Raw genomic sequence first — 23,146 nt, forward strand, 5'->3', positions numbered from 1 at the left:
TGGGGAGTTCTACAGCAACAGCGGGCTACCAACTTGTATGGCAACGCTTCAGGGACACCTGTTTACTGTTTGAAAAGCCCTTTGTGCCTCAACTGGAGAAGATTTGCAAACCAGGCTAAAGCCGCAATACCTAAGATGCCACAAGAGATCCTGAAGATTCATCTTCAAATGCAGAAACTTTAGTAATTTTAATATTTGTAAATCTGTATGGTCATATCCACATCTACAGCACAATGTCAATTGAAATAGAAGACGATCCCAAAATATCCCAAAACCCATTAATCAGGTCATATGGAGAATAGTGGTATCTTGTGTACAACCTGCTGGCATGTCTTTCGAATCTTTGATTTCAGCAAAGCCAAACTTTATTTTCGTCAAAACAACAATACTAGTTTTTACTGTTGGTTAGACAAAACGCATGGTTTGAATTCTTAAAGTGAGCTCTGAGCCAGATCTCAGCACCTGGCCAGCTTCCAAAGTCTGGTGGAAACTCCTCCAAGAAAAGTAGAGCTTGTTGCCAAAAGAGCTTATACAGGTGTTGTGTGTGGTTGTCCACACTTTGTGGGGGTCTGTATACTTTTGGTCATGTTGGGTATGTATATGTAACTATGTTATATATACCACAATGCACTGTTTCTAAAGAGCCTGAGATTGGTGTTTCTACAACAGACTGTATGTCATATACTCTTTTCCAGTTGTTACCATATACGACACTTCAATTTCCCCAAATCCATCAATAAAATCGACTCTACTCTTAACGAGGTAGATATTGGTTTGACCCATTACGGCTAATTTATGCTCAACGTTAGCTACGTATACATCTGTCCAAATGGCTTCATTCCCGCCATGTTTAAACATGTCTTGGGAGAGCTTACCGATATGGAAGTGAGGACAAAATGGGGAAGTACCACCAGAAAATATACTTTTGCCTCTTTCTTAAGAGGTAAATGATCACAACCTCCTCCACTGGCAACATGTTTGCTGTTGTCAGAAACTCACAACTCTGCAGTGCCCTAGTGGATATATTGCTTAACAACCATGCAAAAATAAAAGAAGAATGGAAGAACATGAAGAACATTTATAACAGACGTATTGCTTTTTCACGTAAAGGCAGAATTAATGATCCTTTAAAGGGATGAGACAGTGCTTTGTAAGTTATTTACATTATCTGAATTCAGTGAGTACATCCCAAGATCACAGATGATGTCCTGGATACAAACAGCTTTCGAGGAAGCCTACTTTGTCTTTGTCATGTTGTTGTTGTTGTTGTCTTGACTTTCAGTTAATGCACAGATCTTGAATCAGGTTAGACAATTCAATTTTTTTATTATCAGGTGACCCTTAGTCCTTCGCAATATAATCATCGCTATCGGTCCACTCACCCGCCTGCAGAGGTAATGACACTCATCCATATTCAAACAATGTCATTAAGACAACACTATCACTCCATTGTCTTGCTTACTAGCTTACTTACTAGTAATGCATGGGGGGCAAGCGGAGGCAGAGCTGTGGCCCAGATGCAGACACAAGAGCGGAGATGGACATGACCACTGACAAAAGTGAGGAATTTGTCAGCATTAAAGAGAGAAAGGGAAAAATAGAGGGAGGAAATGAAAATGTAGCTGACAAAAGGGGAGAATTTACTTGAGAAAGGAGAGGGACACACACAAACATACACAAACACACAAACACACACACACACACATACACACACACATACACACAATTGACCTCTTTTAGCAGTGTTGCTTATTAGCAGCAAAAATACAATTTGATTCAATTACCTGAGGAAAAAGAAAGCCTATAACACAACAAAACAGCAACAACAATAGAGTTCATGAATAAACTAATGTTTTAGTTTGTACTTAACAGTACAGCTAAAGCTTTAATCCTGGCAGAGACTTTACTGAACAGAGACCAGTGATAAGAGAAAATGACTGGAGCCATCTTAACTTTAATTGCTAGAGCAGCCAATGCTCTTCCCGTAAGAGCTCTCCAGAGGAAATCACTTAATCCGACATTAAAACATGAATGTGACAGCATCAGCCAAGACGCTAAATTGTCAATTGAAAATTGTGCGTGTGCATCTTGTTGAAAAACATGTGTGCAAGGCGCTGCCCTGCATGTATTCAACACACAGCTTCACGGCCCCTCTGCGTAATATTTTATGATGCATGACTAAGAGAGGGAATCAATCTCCTTTTACATCCCAACAACTGAGGGGTCAAGTATTGAGTGTGTGGGTCACTGACTCACTGGGTTTACTGCAGCATGTGTGGTTTTGATGTGAGTGTTTAATACCCCCCCCAGTGTCTTTATTCTTGTGCTCATCTATTGTCCACACATTTCTCTCACGCAGTCCCTCTCTTTCACACCATCAGTTTACAATCCCGTGTTGCTTCAAATCATTTCATTAATATTTATCTGAAGATTTTAAGTCAACAGCTATGCAGTTTGTGTCGTTTCCTTTTGTAAGAAATTAGAGTGCGTTCAAATCGTAGACTGTATACGAATTGGACGACGCTTCTCAACCTTATCCAACTATTCAGATCTTCACTGACCCTGTTCCCAGTTTTATATATATATATATATATTTTGTTTTAAATGTATATATGTATATTTTTCAACAAATAATTAATTTAATATCTTTGTTCATTCTATAACATGTTTCAGTACAAAACAGGCCTATACAAGCACTGTACATAATAGCTCACTAGCCAGTTACTGGCCCAAGTTATCACATGATAAGATCACATGTTATAATGTTTTTATTGATTTGAAGTGTCAGCTCCTCAGGGAGTTTTGCCTGCAGACTCCTTTCAACATCAAAGGTATTATGCCTAGTTTGTGTGAGAAGAACTCTGAGAGTGTGCAGTAAAAACATCTCCTCAGAAAAACAACCATCACTGAAAGCTATGATCAGACCCTGCTCTGTTTTCTCACTGTCAGCAGGTTAAAGCTGAACTTTTTATCATCCACTTCTGCAACTTAGATGGCTCTGCATCAGCAGTCTGGGAGGGGACTGTTAATGCTCTGCAATGTGCTAATGTTATGTGGAATTTCCACAGAGTCACTGAGATACAATGAAAGTGTTCCCTCGGCTCTCCTTGTCTCCTGATGTCCTTTTAAAGTTTTGAATACATATTCGTGTAAACAGAGAACTGTTTTAGCCATTAGCGGCTTGGCTATCGGTCATATTCATAAAGGTGAACACACACTTGACCTGTCACGATCGAGCTTTCTCCACCACCATAACCTCTTGCTTATGTGATTACTATGTGATATACATCAGTAGAGTGCACAATCCACCGAGGCTCAACAGTCTCCTTCATTTCAGTCAAGCTGCACCAAATTGCTCTCGCTTCACAAATCAGTCTCCTTAATATCCCAGATTTTTTTTCATCTAGATCCATGAATTATTTCCCAGTAAATCAGTGGAAATCTCCAAAAAGCCCTGTCTTGCCACGTTGCAGAAAGTATTAAGAAAAATATACCAGGTCCTTCCCGCGATCCGGAGCTTTAGCGCATCATTCCACCAAGTTTCATGGTAATCTGTGGAATAGTTTTTTGCTCACAATCAAACCAGCCGATAAGCAAATGGACAGTGGGGAAAACCTAACGTCCTTGGCTGAGGTAATAAAGCTCTTTGTTTGTCCAGAGGGAGATGTGATAAGTCTGATAATTGTCCTCGATGGATGTCCCCTGAGGCAGCGCCTGTTGGGGCTGACGACTACAAGTTAGAAAATGAAAACAACCAGGATGTGAAATTAGAAAACAAAAGAGCTTGAACTCTATAGCTCATTTGACTAATCTGTGCTTGAGCCTACATTAGCCATTAGCCCAGTCTGGATTTAGCCAATGGACAATGCTGTTGTGTAACGCCTATGACTGTGACTGTCATCACTGTGTTGAGCATAGCATAATGTTTGGTTTAGTCTTTGTCGGTTCAACGGTTCGGGAGTTAAATATAATTAGAATTTGAAAATATCAGTACTATTTGAATGCTGTACTTACTATGCAAATGTGTATTTTTGACTATTTCATAAATGTCGAGGTGTATTGTGTATCCTCATTCTGAGAAAGAGAGAAGGAGAGCGTACACCAGGAAAAGGCTGCCGTTCAACCAATGTTTTCATGGTCACATCTCTGTGACATGTACAGATTTACTGTAGACATTGCAAATCTCTTGAAAAGTGTACTGTTGCTGGTCTGATTTCAAAATGATTTTCAATCTCTGAATCATGTAGAGAAAATAAAGGAAACCAAAAATCTCTAGAGCAACCTTAGACATTCTCAGCCTCAGTTTGAAACATTCTGCTATGTGTGTATATATATATATAGTCATTCAGTAGACCCAACCCTATCCCAGTCTCCTCCTGAACTGTCGCTGGAGTTGCATTGTGGGAAACGTAGACCCCAGGTATTAATCAGAAAGAGGAACGTGTGTAGACTGACAATGTTAAAGGATTGCACTGCTCAATCGGTGGAATGCCCTTTTGAGAAGCATTAGTTTCCTCTGCAGAATCTTGTCTGCTGCCAAGATGCTGCAAAGAGCAGAGGTTTCTCTGCCAAATGTAAACGTATAACTAATTGCAATATTGCTGCAATTTTAAATGACATGGAAATTAATCACCACAAAACGGAGCTCGAAGGAAACAGGCCTTTAGCCATGTAAAAGCAGATGCAATAGGATTTTACTGTTGATAACAAAGCTTGATTGATGATGAGATCAGACCAATAGCAGTACAATAACTACAAGCACGGCCGGTTTATTAAAAACTCTCAGGAGACTTGAATTACGGTGCAGACCTTGAAGTTTTTATCTTGTGACAGATATCTTGGGCCTGCAAAATCTGAAAGCAGAAATAGACAGAAAGGCTATATTTGCCAACCTAAAACTGCAATATTATTAATAAAAAAAATCATTAAAAGAACAGCATATGCCCCAAATCCCTTTATACCCCCCTACAGTATCCTAATGTCTGTACTTCTAATGTCTGGAGTATTAGTTTTTTCACTTTAAGTTTCCTGCCTATATAGCTAGTCGCCTTTTTTCAAGCAAGTGCTGCTGGAAGCTCCCCCAGCCTGTCAACTAGAAAGCAAAGAAACCAGTTTTCCACATGAATACATAACAAATTATACTATTGTTATGATTTGACCTGCATTCATTTAATCAGCATCAATTGTACAACATTACACTCGGTTAGAAGTCAATTATTGTGCCCTTTTTTCTTGTATAGCCAATAAGCGTCTCCTGTCTTGTTGTCTCAGTCGCTCCTCCTGAACACACAGACTTCCCAACCCAGAGCAAGTAACCCAAGGGAGTCTTGTTGTTTCATGTCTTCAGATTTCCCTCTGTCAGGCAGCCAGCTTGCTTGTTTGTGTAGGTTTTTCCACTGTAATCATCCTCTCTCTGAGCATCTAATGAAAGCCTCAGCAGGGCTCCAGGCTTCCCTTGGTAAAGTGCTTTGCTGAGAGGATGAGGCACTGCCACTAACAGTAAGCAGAGAGAGCACCATCAGACAGCAGAATTCCAGATTTACTAATCCTTGCTGAAAGTGAGAGTCAGCACCTCAGTCTTCGGCCAAAGAGCCTCCATTCTTGATTTATAGCTCTGCTGGGTTCGAGTGACAGAGGGAATACGAGTGTTTCCACTTTGGTGGCACTCAACTTATTCTTCCTTTAAGGACATTCACACTCATAGATACTCTCCTGTTGTTGTGCATCATCAGTCTGTGACGTTCTGACACTTCCAGGAGTTATTTTCTCTCCACGAGCCGTCTTCTACTTTCTCGCTGCAAACACTTTTGTTTTGCCTCTTTCACCTACCCAAACATCTTCTAAGCATCTTCTGACAAGAGAGGTATCTTGTTGAGTGCTGTGCAGTAAGTGTGTGTAGGAGCAAGAACAATAGAGCTACTTTGTATACTGTTGTAGACGAGGTGTTTTTTTATTCCAGTGGAGTAAAAAGGTTAGTTGTGCTGTGTTACACTTTGGACCATGGAGGCTGCAATCACAGTGGAACTTAAATCTTTTGAAGCTGTGGCTTCCTCCTAAGAATAAAAATGAGACTAGAGAGGCTGCTAAGCACAAGGCACACATTTTCTGTGTGAGTGGCTGAGCAAAAAAGGAATGTTGGCTCTTAATATTTGTAATAGCTCACTAAGTTCCAGCTATAAAGGATATGAAGCCTGTAAACCAGACCGATCTGTACTGTCATGTGCCGTGATAATCATCTAACATCTGCATTTAAAGATTTATCAATAAAAGAAGTGATCAAATGCATCAATAGACACCAGAACTCTAAAATGCAATGTATAAATGTGTTTTTGTCTTTTAGAATAGACAGAGGCAGGTCATGCTGCTGTTAAACGCAAGTTGCAAACAGTATGCCCACTTAAATTTAGATTTGCGAGATAATTGATTTTGGAAAGAAAATGTAACTATATTTAGTGTATTTGCTAATGTTTTGTTATTGTTAGGTTTTTTTTATTCACAGCCACTATAACCACATTTGAACAATAATCTAATCTAAGAAGTGTCATAAATTCAGCAAACAGAATCAGTCATGTCAGTTAAACAGTGATGTCACTCTAAAGCTTGTCCAAGTCCACATAAGCTACGTACCAAATGAAAACACTGCAAAGAAATTCAGCCTTTCATATTAATGATGTGTCCAGCTCTGCCACTATGTACTATCCCATCTTTCAAAAGCATGTGTGCTGTGTATCTTGATGATGGTGGTTGTTGCTTTGCTGCCCCGACAGAACAGAAAGAAGTAAAGCCCTTGCTTAACTATCATATGAAGAGATAGAGTATTGGCTGAAATATGAATATGAAGAAACTCCAGCAAGTTCCCCTCAAGCAGAACATCTCAACTACAGCTCAGCCTAGCCCCATGATCTGAGACTTCTGCCATCAGAGACTGAGAGCTGAAATACAAACCACTGTGCTCAGCGCTGTGGGTTCTGCTTGAGGTGCAAGGAAAGCAAAAAGTCTGAAACTTTGTTCCAAGCAAAAGTTGTATCATTTTAAATTCAGAACACTGAGGGGAAAAGCAAAACAGAGAAAGCATGAAAGCCACGTCTCCACAGACGAATGTCACTTTGATGTCATTATCTCAGGCTTTACTATTCTCACAGATATAAGCCTCTCAGAGACTTTTAAAAGCTGCAAAACAAGTTTGCGCAAACAATCAGCAGCCAAGCAGCTCAAAGAAGAACAGATCCTTGTTGGGCTTTTAGGGCTGTGTGTGTGTGTGTGTGTGTGTGTGTGTGTGTGTGTGTGTGTGTGTGTGTGTGTGTGTGTGTGTGTGTGTGTGTGTGTGTGTGTGTGTGTTTGTGTGTGTGTTAGTGTGTTTGTGTTTTAAAAAACAGAATGTGTTACTTAAGGACACACACGGTTAGCTGGGACTCAAAAGGCAACGTGGATCGTTGACTAACCAGAAGGTCGGTAGTTTGATTGGCCGCTTGTCCAGTGTTCCTGAGCAAGACATTAAACCGTAAATTGCTTCAGAGTGTGAATGATGTGTTATAGAGAAGCGAGGTGTAAAGCGCTGAATGAAAATGTGTGTGTACATGTCAATGGGTGTATGTGACTTGAATCTTGACATACTTGGTCGATAAGACTAGCGCAATATAAAGGCAGACTATTGACCATTCTATTCACATATCACTGTAAACAAATACACAGTATAAATACACACTGAAGCACACACTGTTAATTAATTAGATATGGTAGTGAACTAGGCTAGGCTAACTCTTTGAAGCAAAAGGCAAAGCTAAAAAATGGCCCCTGGACAACCCTGTGTGTGAATACGTGTGCGTGTATGTGTGTGTGCGTGTGTGCGTGATATGTGTGCATGATTTGTAAGTCAGTCAGGAGCAGTAATGCAGGCAGTTAAGATATCAGATCAAAGAGCCCCAACCTCCTCAACAGGGACTAATAGTTTCATCAAACAGCATTTATACAGACTGTGTGGGTTTCAGTGTGTGTGTGTGTTTGCACATATGTTGCCGCTTCTCTTCCAAGGACTTTGGTTAATTAAATGGGTAACAGCACAAGACACAGCAAACACAGGTCCACAGCAAACACAGCAAATTACTTGCCCAATAACAACAGCACCAGGTCGGCCTCCTCGTGTGTTGTTTGGCCTCCGTTAGCTCTCGCCAACGAGTAAAATATGCTCCAGCATTCACTTTTGTTTGGTTTCTTACTTTGTCACTTCCTCTTCTTATCTTCTTTGTTTCCTTTGACAAAGTTTCTTCAGTAGTTCTGCCGTGATGTCCACACTAATAATGGCAAGCTAGTGGTCTCTTATAGCTAGCTGCACCTCTGGATTTAGGTGTGTGACGTATGCCATAAAGCAGATCGTAGTACAGATCACCAGAGTAGTGCAGTTCCAGGCCTCCAAGGAACGCTGAGACGCTGACACACATTCCATTCACCCAAATACAAGTTTGTGTATCATCAAAATGATCAAGTTGATATTTTAAGGTCTAAAAACGACCTAGTGTTGCTTTAAGCCCAGAGGTCCATTGCCTCACATATTTCGAAACTACCTCCATCCAATCCCGAATCCAATGCATGACCAAAACTCTGCACATTATCATATCACTGAGAACATAACTGCAGCCCAGCTCGTAGTAGAATGAACCAGAGCCTTGCATTATGCATTCAGAAGCTCCGGAAGCCCAGAAACCAGGTCATCACAGGTTGCTCAGGAAACGCAAGCACCCGCTCAAATGTGGATTTTGCAACAGGACGCTCTAAAGCGCAAACAAGTAGAAACATATAATCTGATTAAATTCCAAGAATCGGATGCGACTACAAGAGAAGACTCTTTATTGAGGTTTTGATTGTAACTGACTTTTCGAAACCTTTTTTCCCTAAAAGAAAACTCTCTTCCTCCTCCTCCTTCCTCTCCTCCTTTGTCAAACCGTGACACGGTGCCTTTATCTCATTCTTTGATGAAACATACTTCTGATCTTTCAGGAGCCTGACAGCCTCGAGGAGCGGGTACGTGTGCGTCAGGTAGCGTGCAGGCCGGCTGACAGAGCGACTGTTGACTGAGGAGAGGGCAGCAGCCGTTTATCACACACTGAGGGGGGAAAGGACATTATACACATCAGCTCAGTTGGATTATGATACTTGAGTCATTCTGGAGTAGCAATTAAAGAGCTGCTTCTCTGAGGCATGAAGAGGAAGAAAAGCTGACATTCTTCTGGAGCAGTGGGTGAGAGCAGTTATTATGCCCAAGGCTCCAAAATTATGCACATAGATTCACAGTCACTCTGTTTAATCCATTTTCTATCTGGGGCTAACTTAGGAACACACACACACACGACACACTCTATTTGTGGCTCTGCCTGACACACACCAACACTCATTTACAACAAATCAGCCTGCTCCCTCTGATTAGTCTAAAAACAAACACGCCAGCCACACACCTGTTGCCAAGCAACAGCAATGCTCGCTTGATCAGTCGACCATGAAATGCAGAGGAAGTCAGGGGACAGACAGGAAATCAGCAGGGGGGGCGAATGATGAGAGGGGAGGAGAAGGACACATCTGTAAGACGCACGAACACACACACGCACACGCACACGCACACACACACACATTAGAAGACATCAGTGAGGAATGTGTGGAGGTTTCCAACATAGGCTCAAAGCACTCACTGAGCTGTGTATCTGTCGCTCTCTCTCACTCTCTCACACACACACACACACACAGGTCTACTGATTGTGACATGCATCCCTTTCGAGAAGAAGAGTACGTGGAACAGGTCATCAGCCACTGTCCCCACCCCCCCAAAGACTAAAATTCAACTTGTGGAGCAAGCGGCTCTCAGACGGTGCGGAGCGGGTGCGAGCATCAGGGGAGGGCGAGTTTGCGCTCGTCTGAGCCCTGAGCTCTCAGAACCACAGCTCTGTGCTCACAAGTATGTCCTCTGCTCACAGATACTGCTCTGCACACTCATTATCTTATGTGCAGTTGTGGTATTTACATGAACTAATTTCTCTATTAAATAAACACCCTACAAGATTGACTAATGATGGGTTGAGTGGGTGTATCAGTGGGACCTCGAGGCAATTGTACGATTACCTGATCACTACTGTGCAGACTGTGGCTCCAGATGACGTCAGCAGCATGGTGCCAGTATCTGAAAAAGTGTGTGTTTTGAGTTTTGCACAGTGGGAGGAAGTCTCTTCCACTTGCTCCAGTAACCCTGTGTTCTGTTTCATGGCCGAAGCTAAATGTGGCACCACACCTAACTCTCCGTCCAGTCACTAGCACAGGGAAACAAGCTGAATCCCTATTGAGATGCAAAGCAAGTAAAATGAGTTAATGAATACATACAGCATTCACACCACACCACAAACACATGCTTGCTAATGAGTAAGCCTATTAATGCTTTATTATTCTGCCTACATTCAGAGAATCTAGAACGTGCAACTAACAATAATCTTAAATGGTGATCCACTGGTGGTGTTCAGTCACAGAGCAGATGGTTTCTGACAGTAAAATGATCCCAGGATCATGGCAAAGTAAACAGTTCACCTCAACTCTGTGTCTTCAACCTCACATTTGTGTAAACTTATGTGTATTTCTGACAGCTCGACAGGACCAGTGGGCATATGTAAACACTACACACACTCAGACACTGCTGTTCCTCATATCAGATCAAAAAAAGAGCCTTTTGCAAGCCCTGTTTCCCTCTATTGTTACCTCTACTGTTGTCTACCCTGTTAAGACAAAGAGAGATGAGTTCTAGAGATGATGGTGCCAGCAAAACATCTAGAAGTAATGTGGAGCATTTGGAATTATAAAGCACGTGAGACAAAATTCATGGGTAAAAGTCAAACTCTAAAAGAATATTGAAAATAATCAAACAACAGGTCAGAGTCGCCTGTCAACGTGTCACTGCAGTCAGGCAGAAGAGACACTATGAATGAACGGAGCAACATTAATAATTTAAAAAAGTACCTATCACTCTCTCATTGTGTGCAAGGCCTTTAAAGACATTGCTCTCATTAGTTTATTGCATATTAAATCCTAAACACCCCAATGATTAATTAAGAGAGTATGCACAGGGCTCTTTTGAATTATGTGTGCACAGACTTTTTCCCATTGTTAAAGTTAAGCACCATACAGGAAATGACTGGCAGTAAAACGCGGTATGAATGTAGTCTATGTTCTGTTAAATCCAGCATCCAATCAAAGAAATTGAATCAACACCTGTGGCTTTGGTGGCCTATGAATCTCAACCAGCTTATAACAAGAACAGTACCACACATGCAGAAGTACAGAACCCAACAGTGTGGTGGAAATACAAATCCAATTCATTTTCTGAATACAGATTTTGATTATCAGCCATAATATCGAGACGATTCAACGTCAATTCAGCACAATACTATGTGCTCCTGTAGAAAAGTCTGTATAATCAACTGAGTTTTGAGAAAACCTATTTTATTTCTGATGTCAAGGAGAGGCACTACACTCTATGGTTTGTGGAGCTTGCTGTTACCATGGAAGTGTAAAAATCATGCTGACTATGATTGGATCATTGAGCGTTACATTACGTTTACCACAGAGCGACCATCATTTCTCTTTGTAACATGCTGAGGTTGTTTAAAGATGAGGAAAAAAGTGCAAAGATGAAAATCACTGCAACAAGGTTCAATTTAAAAAGAAGCATATTGGAAGTCCTTGGATGGGGATCACTCACAGAGGTTTATGGGATCTGTAGTTCCTTCACTCTTAAAACAATTTGCCTTTGCCTCTCTGTCCACTGCATTTCTTATTGCTCAGCAGTTGTAGAAAGGCAGCAGTGGCACTGCAGAGCTCTCCTGCTGTCATAATCAGGCTAACATGAAGTTTAACATTAACATGCACAACTGCAGCTTTAATCTCTCACAGATTAACAATGGTTTAATGAATCCCTTAGGATTTACTGGTGGGTTTGGTTATTAACTATGCGAAACTCTTCCTCCGATCACGACTTAACACTGAAAACAGGATGAATTGCAATAAATAATTGCTAACAGACACTATTAGGTGCCTCTCTTATTTGTATATGGTTAAATGTTCCTGTTCACACCACAGCTGCTGAGAAACACTGTGGTTTTCTGCTGATGTATCTCTTCTGCTGCACTCAGCGAACGTGAAAACGTGAATGTTTGAGCTGTTTCTGTTCAGCTTTTCTCTAAAGTCTTTCTCTAATGAGTACGACAGCCTCTACTTAGGGAAGTGTTGTGACTGCAGGGCTCGACAACACAACTCTTTCTGCTACACTTGTATCTGGACTGAAAGCATGTCCCATCTCAATGCTCATTACCACGCACAACAGACTTCTGCAAGAGACCCTGCTCCATTTGGTAAATATAAATATTTCAATGTATCAGACCTCAAGTACTACACTTGAAATATTCAATTTCAATTATGACTCAGACCCAAAGACTGTTTATAAAGATGGAGGAAATGATAGTTTTTTTTGTCAAAGATGGTCTCTAGCATTTCAAGTATTCTTATCAGATTAATCTATGTTCAATTGCTTATGTTTGGTTTTAATTAGCTATTTGATGCTATACAATTAGGGTGAAACCTCATGATTGACTCTCAATTGGTCCAGCGCATGTATTTGCAGGACCTTAATAGAGCATCTCCTCTCCAACATCACTACTGCACAGGCTCTGGCTCCAAATGATGTCACCAGCAAAGGTGAAAATTAAAGTGACAGATCGCGGGATATTTCAATTTTTGTGGCAGGAAAGGGTGACGTGTCGTCCATCTTTATTTAAAGTTAGTCAGAACCAGACAACATTTCTGGACTGAAAACACTCAGTAAGGTTAAACTGTAATGTGTCTGCATTCTCATATACCATTATGGTAAAAGAGACTGACCTTTGGCCTCTCTGGAGAAGAGTATCCAAAATAGTTGCTAACCCTTCTCTATGCAGGACCATCTCTGACACAGTGGATGATCCAGTCATGAACAAGGAATTTCCAACATATAATTAGCTTGTGAACTCCAGGCTCTGAAGTTACACTATGTTAACCTTACAATTGTAGTAATTAAGTAAGTTGGCAAACACACTACAGCAGAAAAATACACAATTCTTTTGTTTACACTTTCTCTTGTATTTTTTGTAAAGCTATAAAAGGGCCAGTGCATGCTGCCTTTTCTAAATAACACTGTTTCTGCATGTGAAGAAATCTAAAGCTATATTTTCAATAAAATTTCCCAGAAATGCTGGAAGAATCACACAGATTACACTGTGTTCAGTTGTTTCCATTGTGCTTGAAATATGGTATATGGAATGAAAATACAATACATAGAAATGCTCCTCCACTCTGTCTCTATTACCTTGAAAGGTCATATTGATTCCTCAGTTTATCAGGTCGCTCTCAGGAGCATGCAGCCCAAAATGTAAACACAGGAAACTGCACAGAGGAGTGCCTAACTTCTATTCTCCCTCTGTTATTTTTCTGCTCTCAGTCGAATATCATTCTATTCCAAATATAAATCTCTCCGGACCATTCGGCTGAAGATGTGGGGTGTTTAAATTTTTCTTTAACAGTATGTGATCAGACCATTCTCTTGTCTCACTCTCCCACAAGTCTCCTTTCATCTGTGCCAAGATTCACAACCTCAGACAGCCTGCACACTGAGGAATGAGCATTAAGTCCAGTGTGTTTATTCAGCGCAGACTGAATGACGACGAGGCTCCTCCACCCGAGCCGTGTTCCACATTCTTCTAGAGACCAAGTGAAGGAAGCACACATGCATGAAGAGATATCGCAGCAGACACACACACACAAACCTTTGACCATTTATATAATCTGAATCTTGGGACTGCACCAGTACAATATTCACCTAGCATAAGCCGAACTTAAGCTCCGGCTTCATGTGAGCAGCCATTGATCTCAGTGACACTGTTTTAATCACTGGAGGACAGCTTCCACTCAGGAGACTCTGTAGCATTTCCAATGGCGCTGAGGGGCTTCCCTCAAAATAAGCAGCTAATTAACCAACTTCACCGCTTCAGGGGAAACAGTTTGTTGCTGTTGTTTTTCTGTTCTTGTGAATCGTATAATCAGATAAATATTTCAAAGCTGGAGTAAACTCTACCTCATCACTTCGTCATGAGCCGGGATTATGTTTTTTTGGAGTAATTGACGAGTGGAACTCACAGTCCCTCAGTGATAAATGCAAAATCTGGAAGTGGGATTCAAATGAGCACCGCAGTCAAGAAAACCTGTCAAACTAAGGCTGTTCAGGTATTTGGATACATTTTATGCAGCAGCAGTAGAGTATACGTGAGGGATTACACACTCCAACAATCTGCCAACCAAGCAAAGACAGTAACATAGGCAGCCTTATCTTTCAATACCAAAAACCACAAGTATGAGAAAGGAGAAGCCTCTTCCTCCGTTCTGCTCAACAATGGGTCTTCGACAGAAACGGAAGAAAACCGGCAGTCACATTGTTGTTCATTGAACACGTTCATAGTTTTTGTGAGTGACAATGCTCACATTTTATGACACAGTTTTAAAAGCAATCATCATCGTATAGGCCATCACGTGAAATACATTGACCGAGCGAAAATGTTGTGTGTCTGTGTGTGTGTGTGACCCAGACTCCTCAGAATGGGAGCACACACACACAGAGGCCCCTGGGCCCTGCCACTACTCACTCAAACAGCGACACTCCGATGAGAGGAGCGGAGCCCATTAACGTGAAGCAGCCGGTAAGTTACGTTGTTGAAGCAGCAACAAAGTGAACTGAAAAATACTGTGTGACGGATTAAAAAGAATGGATCTCTCTTTCCTAACAGCTGCTGCACTCTCTGTTGATGACGATAATGCACACATGGATTTGCAGAGAGAGTTACCCACATGCATTCCACTTTCTTACCTTTCTCCACTGTGGTGATGCCCATAGATGGCTGACTCAGGCTGGTCCTCGTCTCCCACTTGCCCTCATCAGGGTGGTACATTTCCACGGAGGCCAGCGGGGTCTGCTGCTGATTCATGCCCCCGAGCACCATCACCTGGGCCCCCAGTGCCACAGCCGCAGCGCCCGCCCGTGCAGTGGGCAGCGGGGGCAACTGGCTCCATGCCTGGCTTTCTACATCCAAGACCTCGACGCTGTCCAGGGGCATGCCGGTCTCGTTGCAGCCCCCCAGCACGTAGAGCAGGCCTTCGTGGTAGACGGGGGTGCAGTACACGCGGCGCTGTGACATGGGGGGGAACTGCTCCCAGTACAGGGACTTGACAGGACTCACCTCCATCTCCTGCACGGGCATGTCTCCAGGGCCGAGAGGAGGGGACGCACCATCACACAGCGTGCCGGAGGAGGGGGAGGAGGGGGAGGAGGTGCCGCAGGAGGGACGGGTCGAGTGAGAGAGTGGACACACAGAGGCGGAACTAAACTCGGCGAGAGAAGATGAAACAAGTGGAGGCACAAGCTTGTTTCTGTCTGTTTGAGTGACCACCTGAACTCTTAAATTCACAGGGGAAAAGAGACAAGAGGGAGCAGGGGAGGTGTGTAGGGATGAAGAGGATACGAATGCTAGTGAGGAGAGAGGACAGAATAGGGCAAAAGAAAGAGAGAGGGTATAAGGAGGGTGTCTAACACTCCTCACCCAGAAGTCACGACTCTCTCTATTCAAATGTTTTATTCATACAGCTGTTGGTGTTTTGGAGCAGTGAAGCCATCTGCCCTTCAATCCCCTCTGTTCCTCTCTCTCTCTTCTTCCTCACCACATCGTGCCGACAGGGCTGGTTAAAGTTTTGGCTTGAGTATATTCCAGTGGGAAAAAAAGAGGATTTCCCGAAGGTTAATACTTAATACCACTTAAACCTAAACGTCAGCTGCGGATGAAATGGGAAAGATATAGGAGCAGCAGGGAGATGGCCCTGGATCAAAGACCAAGCGAGGGAAAGTGACGGAGCACTGACATTCACCAGTGACCTGATAATCCAAGAGGAAGCCGCCGCAGCAGGGAATCTTCTATCTTCAAACAAAAAGACAATATTACAGGAGCTCCAGTCCTCAGCTGCAGCTCCACAGTTCTATTTGCACACTGGTGACTGAGCGTGCAGTGAAAAAAGTCCTATAATAAATAAAGCGAATTTTTGAAAGATCTTCTGGTGTGTAGTGACTGCACGACTTTCTTGCATTTTAAGAAAGAATTTCCTCCCTTAATTAAACGAGAACTCCAAGTCCCAGGAGGTTCGTTCGAGGACTCGCTGTCAGGCGCAGCAACTTCTGAGCTACGTGCTCCGCAGCTTCCTGGAAGCTTCGGAGAGGATGAGGTTCCCCTGGCGACGCCCAGCCTGCAAGAAACGACAACACCGGATTAGATGTTGGGGTGTAAATTAAGAGCATGAATGACATTTTTTAATTCAGGAAATGAAGAACATCTTGTTTATACGCTCAACAATTAGAGTTTATGTCATACTCCTTTAAGCAATACGCTGTCTAACCAGTGTAACAGGTGTTTAGACCAAACACAGCACTGTGATAAAACAATACAAGGTGCCGTGATGGTGAGACGGAGTTGCCTCAGCTACATGAGACCAAGAAATACAGTCGAGCAGTGGTAAACTGTCAGTACTAACAAGACATGCAGTGCTTGACCAATTAAATCTATATACAACTACTGGTGTAGCCTGGCTACATCTGTGATCTGTATGGATCGACCCCCCTGGTTTGGATCGCATATTAATTGCAAAGTTTACATATTTGTGTAAAATAGATTTTACGGTCGTTGTTGCTTCGTAAAGAAAGACTTGTGTAAATTTCTGCCATGAAAAGAAGCAGTTAAATCAAATCCGTTGTGTGTTTACATAAACTGTGCTCGTTAAAAGTATTTTTTTGCTGTGAATGTGATGTTACAGGAGGAGTGGAAGATTTAGAGAAGCCATATGGAGGATGAAAGAAAGGTGTCGGACAAAGCTGTTACACATGTAGGCACCTTGTAAACAACATCATGTTTATTTGTCTGTGGCAAGACGTGAACATAAGACAAGCATATCCCACAGAATTGACTCACAATACAGACAAAAAAACAAAACAATGAACAATTGATATCATGATAATAACCCACATATGTTTACATCTTGTAGATAATCCAGTGCCTTTTAAATAGTTTCCATATATTTCCATCATGATGCAGCAGCTATGTGCTGAGCAAGACACCCCTCCCCCTCAGGTGAAAGCCACCTTCTTTCAGTTCTTATAGAAGCAACACTGGCGCTCAATGCCGACCCAGACCAAGTTCCTATATCACGCCGCCTGCAGCCAGAACAACAAGTCTGAGTTTCCAAACAACACAGGATGAGCCAGTAAAGGTCAAGAATACTGTGGCAGCAAAAGAGAGGATTCTGCATTTTCACAAAAACACAGAATTTTCTGGTGCGTTCAGGTGAGGAGTGGAGCAGCAGGCAGCGACAGGATGAAACTACTACTATCTACTTAGGAGATCACGGTTTGGTTTACAAAACATTGACACCGGCAACGGCTCTCATCACCATAAGCTCCTGAATCCCGTTATCTTTACAGGTTGACATCGGTGTCTTCTACGCGTATGGCTCCTATTTTCTACCCTGAGATATTTGTTTTCTATTTGTTTTTTTTTCAGTTTACATGTACATCAACACACCCACTTGCTTACAGGGAATTCTGCTGATATCTCCAATGTGGTGACACTTCACCTCTCCACTGCTGGGCTGGTGTCCTTTTAAAGAACGAAGTGAGTCTGACCATGATCTGAGACAAGCTTCATTCAAGTAAAACAATATTGGCTTTCCGTGCATTACTCACTAAAGTTGTGGTGTCCTGTCATTTTAGTTTGTTAATTGCAGTCTGTGTGTTTTCTATTTCCTGTTTTATTTTGTAGCCTTGCTCTCACTGTCTTGTTTCAGCTTCTCGGTGTCTCACTTCCTGTCCTTGATTGTGATCTCCAATCCTTATGTGTTTCACCTGGTGTAATTGCCCCGGCCTTCCTGCTTGGTATTTAAGCCTCTGTTTCCCTTTGTCTGGTGTCGGGTTGTACTCGTTGTTTTCTCCCCACGTCGTGAGAAATGGTTTGTTTGTTCCTGCGGTTTCGACCAGCTTCTCCTGCTTCCTCCTTCCTTGTTCTCAGTGCGCCTTGTCGCCAGTGTTACTTTTGTTAGTGTTCTTGTTTTGTTTTTGTCTTGTTAAAGACGTTTTTGTATATTAAATCCCCTTTTTGTTATAACCTCTGGATCCTGGGTCCATCTCCTCCCTCAAACCGTAACAAAAGTACTGAAAACATAAAATGTAAAGTATTTTCAATGCAAATGAGTCATGTATTTTTCGAGCCAAATGCAAATGCATTTCAGCAGAGCAGCAGCAGAACTCTTAGGAACATGGTGGAAACTATTAATGCTGAAAACTGACAAGTATTAATAAATATGAGGTAGAGGGATGTTTTTATGGTAAAAAAAAAAGGTGGGCATGAAGGATAAGATGTAGTGAGACATAAATCAAGACTATTTTCAGGATATTTTGCAGTTTAAACGTTAACATCATGAGAGAGTTTTGGGATTCTTTCCCCATATTTTGTGACATTTCCTGATTTTCCAATTTTCTATTCTTGCTTCCAAATTTATCTACGTGGATGATTCAAGGCTGAGGTGGAGGAGAAAACTGAGTCAGAACAGATACTCCCGTCAGGTCTTAATATAACAGCCTAGCATTCAGAATTACTAAGTTATTATCAGCACTGGATTTGTGTGTGTATGTGTGTTTGTGTGTGTGTGTTTGTGTTTCGAGATCACTGTGACCTGAGGGTTGTTTGGAAAATAACATATAGCAGGTGGGAGGAGAGAAGGAAAGCAGCACAGTGTATATGTCTCTCTGCTGTCCTCGTCTTCCAGCTCTCACACACACACACACCCACGCGCACACGCACAAGCAGAGTACAGTATATTCATAATTAATGATGCCGTCTTCCAGCCCCCAATTAGTGACCTGAGCCCTGTAGACACGTTGACCTTTTTACAAGTGAGGGGAAAAGAGAAATGAGGACAACAACAGGGAGGTAGGTGTGTCTCCACACCATCAATGTGTGTGTTGATGTATTTGCATATGCTGTGAATGGGAATTAGAATAGTTTTGCGTATGGGTGCATGCGAGTGAGTCTAGGGAAAAGATTGAATATCAGCATACTATCTGATAGAGGTTGGGGTTTTACCTTAAAAAAAAACATTATGGTATTTTTGTAATATACTGAAAAATACATTAGTTTTGTTGTGTCTTGTGTCTGTTCACCAATGGAAGACAAAAGGGAGTCTATTAACAATCCATATATATATATACAGTGCCTTGCATAAGTATTCACCCCCTTTGGACTTTTCTACATTTTGTCATGGTATAACCACAGATTAAAATTTATTTCATCGTGAGTTTATGTAATGGACCAACACAAAATAGTGCATCATTTGGAAGTGGGGGGAAATATTACATGGATTTCACAATTATTTACAAATACAAATCTGAAAAGTGTTGAGTGCATATGTATTCACCCCCTTTACTGTGAAACCCCTAACAAAGATCTGGTGCGACCAATTGCATTCACAAGTCACATTTGCAAGTCACATAATTAGTAAATAGGGTCCACCTGTCTGCAATTTAATCTCAGTATAAATACACCTGTTCTGTGACGGACTCAGAGTTTGTTGGAGATCATTACTGAACAAACAGCATCATGAAGACCAAGGAGCTCACCAAACAGGTCAGGGATAAAGTTGTGGAGAAATATGAAGCAGGGTTAGGTTATAAAAAAATATCCAGAGCTTTGAACATCTCTCTGAGCACCATAAAATCCATCATAAGAAAATGGAAAGAATATGGCACAACCGCAAACCTACCAAGAGGAGGCCGTCCACCCAAACTGAAGAGTCGGACAAGGAGAAAATGAATCAGAGAAGCAACCAGGAGGCCCATGGTTACTCTGGAGGAGTTGCAGAGATCCACAGCTGAGGTGGGAGAATCTGTCCACAGGACAACTATTAGTCGTCTACTCCACAAATCTGGCCTTTATGGAAGAGTGGCAAGAAGAAAGCCATTGTTGAAAGGGATCCATAAAAAATCCCGTTTGGAGTTTGCCAGAAGCCATGTGGGAGACACAGCAAACATGTGGAAGAAGGTGCTCTGGTCAGATGAGACCAAAATTGAACTTTTTGGCCTCAATGCAAAACGCTATGTGTGGCGAAAACCCAACACTGCCCATCACCCTGAGCACACCATCCCAACAGTGAAACATGGTGGTGGTAGCATCATGCTGTGGGGATGCTTCTCTTCAGCAGGTACAGGGAAACTGGTCAGAATAGAGGGAAAGATGGATGGAGCCAAATACAGGGAAATCCTTGAAGAAAATCTGATGCAGTCTGCAAAAGACTTGAGACTGGGGCGGAGGTTCATCTTCCAGCAGGACAATGACCCTAAACATACAGCCAGAGCTACAAAGGAATGGTTTGGATTAAAGAATGTTAATGTCTTAAAATGGCCCAGTCAAAGCCCAGACCTCAATCCAATAGAGAATCTATGGCAACACTTGAAGATTGCGGTTCACAGACGGTCTCCATCCAATCTGACTGAGCTTCATCTTTTTTGCCAAGAAGAATGGACAAACCTTTCCATCTCTAGATGTGCAAAGCTGGTAGAGACATACCCCAAAAGACTTGCAGCTGTAATTGCAGCGAAAGGGGGTTCTACCAAGTATTGACACAGGGGGGTGAATACTTATGCACCCAACAGATGTCAACTTTTTTGTTCTCATTATTGTTTGTGTCACAATAAAATTTATTTTGCACCTCCAAAGTACTATGCATGTTTTGTTGATCAAACGGGAAAAAGTTTATTTAAGTCTATTTGAATTCCAGTTAGTAACAGTACATAATGGGAAAAAGTCCAAGGGGGGTGAATACTTATGCAAGGCACTTTATATATATATAGCTCAAATTGTAAGGGTTCAAAAGTAATTGGAACTAGAGGGTTAATTCCCTATCTTGCCATGTCAAATCAGAGTGATTAGTTAGACTGTGGCGGCCTGCTATATTCTAATGTGTACTGACATGGTTTCATTTCACACATCTTAAAATAATATAAGAGATCTTTAATGTGGTTGCAATGCAGTCGTCTGTGTACCTGTCACTTGGAATATTTTGCTCATGTGAGCTGCGTTTGTGCTCATACAGGTGCATCCCCACTACCGCCCCTGATTGAATTAGCTCTAAGGGAAATCCTGCATATTATTTGCTATTCCTAGAATTGTATATTTTATTAAGATCGGCTAAAAAATGGGACTGATTCTTTCCTGGGTTCCACCTCTACAAACAAACAGATGAAAACATAATCTCCTTGGCGGAGGTTAGCATGGCTATAACATATTTCGTTGACAAACCAAGTTCAGGCATAACAAAGCTCACACGTGGGTTAGAGTTAGAGCCATGTAAATTAAGGTTGTCTCTCACCATGAGTAAAGAAGGTGACCGTGCAAGTGAGGAAGAGAAGAATGAGGCTCAAAAAGCAAACCTCTACCGAAGAGATGTCAATGGGAATTGGTTTGTCCAAAACAATAGTTTGGCAAAAAGCAGGAGAGTTCAGGAGAACAGGTAAATGACAAACCGGCCGTCAGCATGAGGAGCACAAGTCTGACATGGTAAAGAAAAACAGCATTAAAGGTTCAGTTTGAAATATTTAGGTGAAATGGGTTTATTGGCAGAAATGTACTATAAAATAATCCTAGTGATATTTTCACAAGTGTATAATGATCTAAATTGTACAAATTGTGGTTTTCTTTACTCTAGAATTGGCCCTTTTATATTTTAATACTTCATAATTTTGTCAGGGGGGCTCCTCTTTACAGTGGCCGCCATGCTTTTGAGGGTAGCCCAGACTGGACAAACTAAACACCTTTTGAGTTTTCATGACAACTGAAGTTTCAACACAGAAATCTCATTGCGACCATATGGCAACATCGCGGGTTCCATGTACTTATCATTCATTATCAACTGTTAAAAAATGTTAACTGATTAATACCAACAGTCCTAAAATCCTTGGATATTTGTACCATAAGAACAGATATTCTCTGCTGCAGAAAACAGACTGTCCCCAGACTGACCCCACAGCTTGTGAACATGTTGCTATGTCTGGATAAAAAACAGTCAGCAAGCAGAGGAATGAGGTAGGCCTCGACTGTTTATGAAATTGTTTATTGTGATTGCTCGCTAGACATGCAGTTCACATCTTATATGCACCAGACTGCCTGCATAGTCATAACAGGAACATACAGAGCTAAAGCAGAATGTTACAACAAGTTATGTCTGCCTGCAGTGGAGGGTAAAAACATTTTGGGTGTTTAGACAGTCCACCAGGCAAATTATGTAAAGTTCGGTAAGCCTAAAACACCATTTATTGTGTGTGTGTGTGTGTGTGTGTGTGTGTGTGTGTGTGTGTGTGTGTGTGTGTGTGTGTGTGTGTGTGTGTGAGTGGTGGAGATACAGCAGGAGGTGATTAGACTTTGACCTGAGGATTGACAGGAAAATTACAAAGAACTGAGTTTGCTTTGTTAAGAGCTCTGTAGCCCATTGGCAAGACGAGCTACATCCATAATAATGGATTCTGAAACAGTTTTTTTTTTTTTTGAGATCTCCATCCAGTTATAATAGCCCTTTATTAGAAATAATTTATGTTGCAGACTGTCTACCCAGTATTTGGTTGCTTAGTTGCAGAAAACACTACAAAATAGAAAAAGCATTGCTGAAAGAAAGAAAAGGAATAAAGTTCCTTGGACCAGCGAAGGGGGTGGAACAGTTACTGAGAGTGTTAGTAACACTTTCAACACTGGTAGTCAATCAGGAAGCGAATGTGAATAAGAATAATAAGTTCTCTGCTTTTGTCCCATCTGGTGAACACAGGAGGACACACAGAGCAGTGGGCAGCCATGCACAGCGCCCGGGGAGCAGGTGTTGGGGGAGTAAGGTGCCTTGCTCAGGGGCACTTAGACAGTGGGGTGGGGTAGGCACTTAGACAGTGGGGAACAGATCCAGGTGTTGTCCGTCCAGGTATGTTTTTGTGTTGTCACTCCGTGGAGTCAAACCAGAGACC

General features: G+C 41.9%; 1 protein-coding gene and 2 long non-coding RNA genes across 3 annotated transcripts in view; 1 reads left to right on the forward strand and 2 right to left on the reverse strand.

Annotated features, from left to right (window-relative positions):
- The window catches only part of LOC128442767 (kelch domain-containing protein 8B), a 132,199-nt gene extending 116,888 nt beyond the window's left edge, over positions 1–15,311 (reverse strand). Inside the window, exon 1 of the mRNA XM_053425343.1 lies at positions 14,921–15,311. Coding sequence (XP_053281318.1) covers positions 14,921–15,311 — 391 coding nt within the window. The remainder of the gene's footprint in view (positions 1–14,920) is intronic.
- On the forward strand, positions 12,089–14,901 carry LOC128442768 (uncharacterized). Its single transcript, XR_008338881.1, has 3 exons — positions 12,089–12,380; positions 14,643–14,753; positions 14,841–14,901. It is a non-coding gene; the product is annotated as an uncharacterized LOC128442768 (long non-coding RNA).
- A 68-nt stretch (positions 15,312–15,379) lies between the features above and the next one.
- Positions 15,380–23,146, reverse strand: part of LOC128442769 (uncharacterized) — a 35,617-nt gene continuing 27,850 nt past the window's right edge. The window contains exon 3 of the long non-coding RNA XR_008338882.1: positions 15,380–16,344. This is a non-coding gene — a long non-coding RNA (uncharacterized LOC128442769). The remainder of the gene's footprint in view (positions 16,345–23,146) is intronic.

The sequence above is a fragment of the Pleuronectes platessa genome, chromosome 6 (assembly GCF_947347685.1).
Source record: "Pleuronectes platessa chromosome 6, fPlePla1.1, whole genome shotgun sequence".
NCBI lineage: Eukaryota > Metazoa > Chordata > Actinopteri > Pleuronectiformes > Pleuronectidae > Pleuronectes > Pleuronectes platessa.